Below are 8,983 nucleotides of genomic sequence, written 5' to 3' on the forward strand. Positions count from 1 at the left end.
AATTTATTGAGGCTTTATGCATATTCATCATTTAATCCTCACAAAAAAAAAAAAACCTGCCATGAAGGCTCTATTAACCCCATTATACAGATTTTTTTTTTTTTTTTTTTTTTTTTTTTGAGACGGAGTCTCGCTCTGTCGCCCAGGCTGGAGTGCAGTGGCGCAATCTGGGCTCACTGCAAGCTCTGCCTCCCGGGTTCACGCCATTCTCCTGCCTCAGCCTCTCCGATTTAAAAACATTGATTCTGAGAGGCCACATAACTTGCCTACAGTCACACAGTAACCAGATCCCCTGAGCACAAGTTAGGAGCTTGTTTTACTACTCATACATTCATGATCACCAAAGGACTTATCAATAATAAAAGTACATGACTGATTGACAAATAGTAGAATTTTCATTTTCAGGGACAGTTAATGGTCTAGTGACAGCTGGTTTATGTGTATGTCAAAAAATGACAAGATGAGAAACAGCTAAAAACACCAGGGCAGAGGACCTTTTCTCCACTGGTATCTGCCTATTGCTCATATGTATACAATTGGCCCTGAGGTGCCACAACCAATCAGGTATGGACCATGCCTCATCCATCCAGCCCACATGCATGCAATGAAAGCCCAGTGGCTTCCAACTTTAATTAGCAGCTCCTGTATTACAGTTCTGCCAAATGGTCTCAATGGTAGTTTATATGAAGAATCTTACCTAGTGACAGAATTATTGCCATTTGTCTGACAAATGTTTCTTTAAAAACATATATTTTTAAGCTGAATCAATTCACAAAAGCATAAGAAAAGGAAAAACTTCACTTTCAATGGAATGCCATTTTTACTGAGATCATTTCAATAACTTAGCACTGTTCACCACTGAAATTGCTACTATAAACTATCTTGGCACAAAAATATACAGATACCTGAAGCATTCACAATCTAAATTGACTTGGTTTAAATTCAACCAGAAATGGTTTGTCTGTTATTTTTTAAATGCTTTGGTTCAAAAAACATTTCTAAAAATGTTAAAGAAATGATCAGGGCATCTTTGAAGATGTCCATCTTTGAAGGACAAAAATGAAGGTATTCCCACACTGCCTTACACCCTTTTGATCCAGAGGCATTCAACTGGTAGGAAATTCACTTCATGGCAGTCAAAGTCCAGTTTCATACTAAATTATAACTGACTGAAAAATTCTGCTTTCTTGGTGATACTTTCACCCCCTTAATGCCTTGCTAGTACCAGAGGATTCTCTGCTCTACTCACCTATACAAATGTATTCACATTTATTCTTAGCTGGTTAAATTTTAAGGTGTCAACCAGACCTTGCTACAAGAACAGTACATTAAACATGGTTTACAATAAATGCCAGCATGCTCATCCTCCATTCTTAACTAATCAAAGAACCTTCCTGCTGTTTATAGTCAAATAATTCAATGACTACAGCTCAGCAAAAAAAAAAAAAAAAAAAAAGAAAGCAAGGTGCCTGTGTGCCCACTGATAAAGTCAGGGGAAAGAGTAATTCAAATATCATTAGCCAAAACTCTTTGTTTTTTAAATATTTTGTTCCTGGGAAATCTACTGGTCTAAATTTTTCTGAAATTTCAGGCTTCTACCCAAAACCTATATCAATGTACCTCAAAGTTCAGCCACTTCCTTATCTGTGTCTCTGCATATAGTCATGGAGGTTGCGCACTGCGCAGAGGTGCCAATCACATTGTAAAATTCATATATGTGGATATTTATAGTTACAATGCACAAATTGGTAAATGACAGTAAAACATGAGTTTTATAAATAAAATAAGTTTATTAGAATAATTTTCCAACTGAAAATAATAATGCTTTGAAAAAGGAGCATAGTGTTTCAACTCACACTAAAACACTGTATAGATAAGCAATGATTCTGTCAGAAACCAATTTAATTCTGATAAATTACATAAGTTAATCATTTGATTATGTATATATATATATATATACATATATATGTGTGTGTGTGTATATATACATATATATATAAAGGGACAGGACAGTAAAAAGTCTATTGAGAGGTTCTTACCAATAGAGAAGAGAGTTAAAAACCCAAACATCTCCCAGAAAAGTGATTTAAATCACTTTTTTCCAAACTTAAAAAAAAATTCCCTCATTATTATATCAGTTTTTTCATGGCACATTTATAAACCAAGGAAAATAAGTCACAAAGATTTCCTCAGAGATAGCTTTCTTAATTAAAAATGTGTCCAACTATATCTAACATAAAATAAAAAGAAAAACTACAAAAAAGTTATTTAATTCCATCTGTAACTAGATAAAAAAGAGGAGAAAGGGAAGGGCAAACAGGAAGAGGAACAGAGAGAAAGATTTAAAGCCAGGTGGGGGCTGAGGGAAGGGCAAGGAAGGAGGAGATACAAAAGAAAACAAAATCCAAAGATATAAGTGTGTATTGATCTGTTTTCACGCTGCTAGAAAGAACAACTGAGACTGGGTAATTTATAAAAGAAAAAGGTTTAGTTGACTCACAGTTCTGCTGGCTGGGGAGGCCTCAGGAAACTTACAATCATGATGGAAGGCAAAGGGGAAGCAAGGCACGTCTTCTCATACTGGCAGGAGAGAGACAGCACGAGGATGGGGAGGCTGCCAAACACTTTTAAACCATCACATCTCATGAGAACTCACTCATTATCATGAGAACAGCATGGGGAAACCACCTCCATGATCCAGTCACCTCCCACCAGGTCCCTCCCTAACACATGGAAATTACGATTTGAGATGAGACTTGGGTGGGGACACAGAGCCAAACCATATCATTCTGCCCCTGGCTCTTCCAAAATCTCATGTTGTTTATACATTTCAAAACCAATAATGCCTTCCCAACAGTCTCCCAAAGTCTTAAATCATTCTAGCATTTACTCAAAATTCCAAGTCCAAAGTCTCATCTGAGACAAGGCAAACCCCTTCTGCCTATGAGCTTGTAAAATCAAAAGCAAGTTAGTTACTTCCAAGATACAATGGGGGTACAGGCACTGGGTAAATAGACCCATTCCAAATGGGAGAAATTGGCTAAAACAAAGGGACCACAAGTCCAAAACCTGGCCAGGCAGTCATTAAATCTTAAAGTTCCAAAATAATCTCCTTGGACTCCATGTCTCACATTCGGGGCATGCTGATGCAACAGGTGAGTTCCCAAGGCCTTGGGTAGCTTCACCCTGTGGTGTGGTTCTGCAGGGTACAGCCCCTGCAGTTGCATTCCCAGGCTGGCTCTGAGTGCCTGCAGCTTTTCTAGGCACACAGTGCAAGCTGTCGGTGGATCTATCCTTCTGGGGTCTAAAGGACAGCAGCCCACTTCTCCCAGCTCCACTAGGCAGTGCCCCAGTAGGGATTCTGTGTGGGGACTCCAACCCCACATTTCCCTTCTGCACTGCCCTAGCAGAGGTTCTCCATGAAGGCTCCACCCCTACATCAGAATTCTGCCTAGACACCCAGGCATTTCTATATATCCTCTGAAATCTATGTGGAAGTTCCAAAACCTTAACTCTTGTCTTTTGCAAACCTGCAGTTCGCAACAACACCTGGAAGCTGCCAAGGCTTGGGGCTTGCACCCTCTGAAGCAATGGCCTGAGCTGTACGCTGACCCCTTATAGCCACAGCTAGAGCAGCTGGAAAACTGGGCACCAAGTCGCAAGGCTGCACAGAGCAGCGGGCCCTAGGCCATTTTTCCCTTCCATGGTTCCAGGCCTGTGATAGGAAGGGATTCTACAAAAATCTCTGACATGCCTAGAGACATTTTCCCCATTGTGTTGGCTATTAACATTCAGCTCCTCATTACTTATGCCAATTTCTGCAGGAGGCTTGAATTTCTCCCCAGAAAACGGGTTTTTCTTTTCTACCAATATGGTCAGGCTGCACATTTTCCAAACTTTTATGCTTTTAAACATAAGCTCCAATTTCAAATCATCTCTTTGTGAATGCATATAACTGCACATTTCAGGAAAAGCCCGGTCACCTCTTGAATGCTTTGCTGGTTAGAAATTTCTTCTGTCAGATATCCTAATTCATCTCTCTCAAGTTCAAAGTTCCACAGATTTCTATGGCAGGGGCAAAATGCTGCTAATCTCTTTGCTAAAGCATGGCAAGCACAACCTTTGCTCCAGTTCCCAGTAATTTTCTCATCTCCATCTGAAGCTACCTCCGTCTGGACTTCTTTGTCCATATCACTACCATCATTTGGTCAAAACCATTCAACAAATCTCTAGCAAGTTCCAAATTTCCCTTCATCTTCCTGTCTTCTTCTGAGTGCTCTGAACTGTTCCAACCTCTGCCTGTTACCCAGTTCCAAAGTTGCTTCCACATTTTCAAGTTATCTTTATAGCAATACCCCACTGGACTGGTACCAATTCTCTGTATTAGCCTATTTTCACACTGTTATAAAGATACTACCTGAGACTGGTAATTTATAAATGAAAAAGGCTTAATTAACTCACAGTTCCACATGGCTGGGAAGGCCTCAGGGAACTTACAATCATGGCAGAAAATGAAGGAGAAGCAAGGCACATCTTCTCATGGTGGCAAGCAAGAGAGAGAACATGAGGGAAGAACTGTCAAACCGTTTTAAACCATCAAATGTCATGAGAACTTACTCAATCATAAGAAAAGCATAGGGGAAACTGCCCCCATGATCCAATCTCCTTTCACCAGGTCCCTCTCCTGACACATGGTATTACAATTCAAATGAGATTTGGGTGGGGACACAGAGCCAAACCATATCAAAGTGTGTAGAAATAAAGAGAGGAGAGACATGTAAAAGAGGTAGCCAAAGAAAAGAGAGGTGAAAAGATCAAAAGAAAGGTAGTGTAAGTTCTCAGGTGAGTGGTGATTAAAGAACTGTTTTATTCTTCCTTGGTTTATAGGAAAAGCTGTGTTATTTTTCCTTGGCTTATAGCTAAGGCTACCTTGGCACACTAAATGGGTCTGACCCACTCGTCTCAGCTCTTTAACTATTCAATATTCCTACACATTACAGATTTCTTTTTCAGTAATTCAACAGAAGTGTAGCTGTTTTTTTATGACAGTTGCAAGGTAACCAAATAAAATGAAGCCAAGACAAAAAGATAAGAGTATACTACTTTCTCTGAGAGAAGTGGTAAGTTTTTATGTTATGTGGACAGATGTGGACAGACAAAATGATGGCAGAGTTGACATTCTGATTCCATAAAGAAGTATGTTCAATAGAAAATAATTAAAACCTATCATACCTAGCTATGGCAAAAAGAATCCTGGGAATCATTTAATTTATTTTATGCATGCAACATGGAATGAATAAATCAAGCTAATTAACATATCTATCATTTTACTTCAATCAATAAATAATATATGGGTGAGCAATCAAGGGACATCTTGGTCAGATACCTTAAAACATTGTTTTAATCAATGTGTTATTTATTAGGGTTTCCAAACGCACCAGTTTGAATATGAAAAGAATAACCACCATGGTTATTTCACAGATCATTAATTTGGACACAATACTCCACCCCCTCCTAGAGTCTGAAACACACAGAGTATCTTCTAGTAACTGTTTATCTTATTCTCCACAGTGCTCCTATATACCTAAATGTGGAAAAAATTTTGAAGAATCCATGTCCCTGGTGAATGTTGTCATGGAAAACTTCAGGAAGTATCAACACTTCTCCTGCTATTCTGACCCAGAAGGAAACCAGAAGAGCGTTATCCTAACCAAACTCTACAGTTCCAACGTGCTGTTCCATTCACTCTTCTGGCCAACCTGTATGATGGCTGGGGGCGTGGTAATTGTTGCCATGGTGAAACTTACACAGTACCTCTCCCTACTCTGTGAGAGGATCCAACGGATCAATAGATAAACGCAAAAATGGATAAAATAATTTTTGTTAAAGCTCAAATACTGTTTTCTTTCATTCTTCACCAAAGAACCTTAAGTTTGTAATGTGCAGTCTGTTATGAGTTCCCTAATATATTCTTATATGTAGAGCAATAATGCAAAAGCTGTTCTATATGCAAACATGATGTCTTTATTATTCAGGAGAATAAATAACTGTTTTGTGTTGGTTGGTGGTTTTCATAATCTTATTTCTGTACTGGAACTAGTACTTTCTTCTCTCATTCCGCCAAAATAGGGCTCAGTTATTCATTTGCCAAGCTTCGTGGAGGAATGTAGGTGACATCAATGTGATAAAGTCTGTGTTCTGAGTTGTCAGATCTCTTGAAGACAATATTTTTCATCACTCATTGTTTACTAAAGCTACAGCCAAAAATATTTTTTTCTTTTCTTATTCTAAACTGAGCCCAATAGCAAGTGAAGGGACCAGATTTCCTAATTAAAGGAAGTTAGGTACTTTCCTTGTATTTTTTACCATATCACTGTAAAGAAGAGGGGAAACCCAGCCAGCTACTTTTTTTCATCACTTTTTATTCATAACTTCAGATTTTTAAAACTAATTTCCAAAATACAAGCTGTTTTCATTAGCCAGTTCTATAATATCTTCCTGTGATTTATGTAGAAAATGAAAAGACCCCTTTTCCATTTAAGACCCTGCTACTGTGTGAAGAGATGATACTTACAAGGAGTGTCATTACCTGTGAGTTGACTGAATGTTGGTAGGTGCTCCATTACAATCCAGGAAAGTCTGTGTTACTGATATTTGTGTGGAAATCTTTATTTCATTTCAATTTAACCGTTAGATGGTAAAATTAAGATGCTACTTGCTGGTAAAAATTGGTGGACTGGTTTCAATGGGTAAATCTGTTGTGGCAAATTAATGTGTTGGAATATTGCTCTTTGGGAATTTGTGTTTAAGTCAATGAATGTGTAGTATCTCCTTCTGACAAGCGTTCCCTATTGGGATTTTAAAGCTATGTGCACAGAATATTAGTCTCTTCTACATGTTTTATTTTTCTATTTATAATTCCCTTTTTTGTTGTTATATTTTATACACAGAATAGATCTTTTTTCTAACACATATTTGAACTGAATAACAGACTTAAAGAAAGCCTTTGTTCACATTGGTATTTACTTATTGTGTTTGGGGGAAAATATGAGGGATTTATTTTAAATAAAATAATTCCATCTTTCATTTAATATCAATATCAAAAGAAGAAGACAAACATCTATCTTTCTCATCTATATTTAAGTATCTTTTTGTAATGTAGTATCAAAGTTTTTTAGGTAATGCAAAATTTTACAAATCATTTGTGGAATGAATGGTAAAACTAATCTGATGAAGTGGAAAATTATTCTGCAATATTGTAATTCATAGTTTGACTTTTCATAAGCAAATAAATCCCTAGGATGTAATCAGGACTTCAAATGTGTAATTAAATCTTTTTTAAAAAAATCTATTAAATTGCAAGATTTGAATACTTCTTGCATTCTGAACTGACAAGCCCATGGTAGTCCAAAAATTTATAATTCACTACCTTTAAAAATATTTTGAGTGATTACAAAGAAAGTTTCTTTTTTTAACACCCAAACACATACACATAATGTTGTGACCATTTGAAAAATAGGATGAAAAACTCTTTTATTTCTACTCTACTTTAAAACATATAATTCTGAAGATACTAAAGAAATATTTGAGACTATAGAGCTGAAAATGTGCAGTCTTTAATATTCCGTAGGCTTCCCTTCGAGTGATCCAAGAGTGAAATATATGTGAGTGAAATTATCAGATGGGTTATATTATTCTTACTTAATTCTGAAATTTTATTAAAAGTTCCCAAATAATGTTTAAGATAACAATGTAGAAATTTTTAAATAATGACACCAAAAAGAGATTAACTGCTGCCTTCTAGAATCCCAATACAGCAACAGCCCCTTCAAGAAATTTAGATATATACACAATTAATGCTCATTATTAAAAAGAGAAAGATCTGGGGCTAATAATGTTTTACATGCTTTGCACATGTTAACTAATTTCATCATTTAACAACTCTATTGGATGAGGTATTATTATTATCTCATCCTACAGATGAGAATGTTGAAGCTAAGAGATGTTAAATAATTTCCCCAAGGCTATGCACATACTAAGATGGTGAGGAGCTAAGAAAATAGTGTGTAGCTTTCCTGCTATGGTGACCATTTCCGTGACTTTGGCATCTTTTAGATAACACAAGGGGATTCTGAGGCTTGGAAAAGATTATAGGAGTGAAGAAAAAGCATTGAACTGGAAGTCAAAGACTTCATTGGAGATATGGTGACTAGATGACTTTAAAGTTCTCAATTAGTCTTTTGACTTCTTTGACTGTAAAATTAGGAGGTGAAGTCAGCTGATCATCAAGTTCCCTTTTAACACTAACATTCCATCCTAGGTATGTGGAAAGAGGAATGAATATCATTTGCTAACCGTCAGAGCACAGGTCTGATTCTCAAACCGAATCTGTATATATTAATCTATGGATTGAAAAACAGCTTTTCTATTGATATTCCTAGTAAGTCTTTCATTTTTAAGCCCTAAAGCTATATTTCCATCTGCTAGAAGCAGAGCTCTGATCGCCATATTATTCATCAAGAATGACTTCCCTAAATGGTATAAACGTCTACACTTCAAAATCACTTTCATTATCCAATTGGCACATCCCATCTAAAACTTTATTGATTTCAGATTATCTGAGTTGCAATTGTATTAAAACCCAGAAATGGTAAATGCACCAATGATTGCTTGCAAATAGCTATAACAAAATATATGATTCTTTAGAAAGCTACTGGCAAAACACTGGCTGACAGTGGTAATGACAGTGTAGGCAATCATAAAATACCTGTTATGTAGACCACGTGACATGTAGAGTTCCAGCAGGCTACCATTTCCCATTGCTGTGAATGACCATGTTGACCATGCTGTGAATGCATGGCATTTATAAAGCAAATATTATTTTCAGGATGTCAAGCCATAAATTTCTTACCACATTTCTGTGGGTGAAACATCTTAACACTGTAATTATTCCACTGGCATTAAAAGTGAGACCAGCAGGCTA

The 8,983-nt window shown here is 36.9% G+C and overlaps 1 protein-coding gene across 1 annotated transcript in view; it reads left to right on the plus strand.

Moving 5' to 3' along the window:
• The window catches only part of KCNMB2 (potassium calcium-activated channel subfamily M regulatory beta subunit 2), a 298,783-nt gene extending 291,470 nt beyond the window's left edge, over positions 1-7,313 (plus strand). The window contains exon 5 of the mRNA XM_063621846.1: positions 5,572-7,313. Coding sequence (XP_063477916.1) covers positions 5,572-5,856 — 285 coding nt within the window. The 3' untranslated portion in view covers positions 5,857-7,313. The remainder of the gene's footprint in view (positions 1-5,571) is intronic.
• The last annotated feature ends 1,670 nt before the right edge of the window (positions 7,314-8,983 follow it).

The sequence above is a fragment of the Symphalangus syndactylus genome, chromosome 17, assembly GCF_028878055.3.
Source record: "Symphalangus syndactylus isolate Jambi chromosome 17, NHGRI_mSymSyn1-v2.1_pri, whole genome shotgun sequence".
NCBI classification, from domain to species: domain Eukaryota; kingdom Metazoa; phylum Chordata; class Mammalia; order Primates; family Hylobatidae; genus Symphalangus; species Symphalangus syndactylus.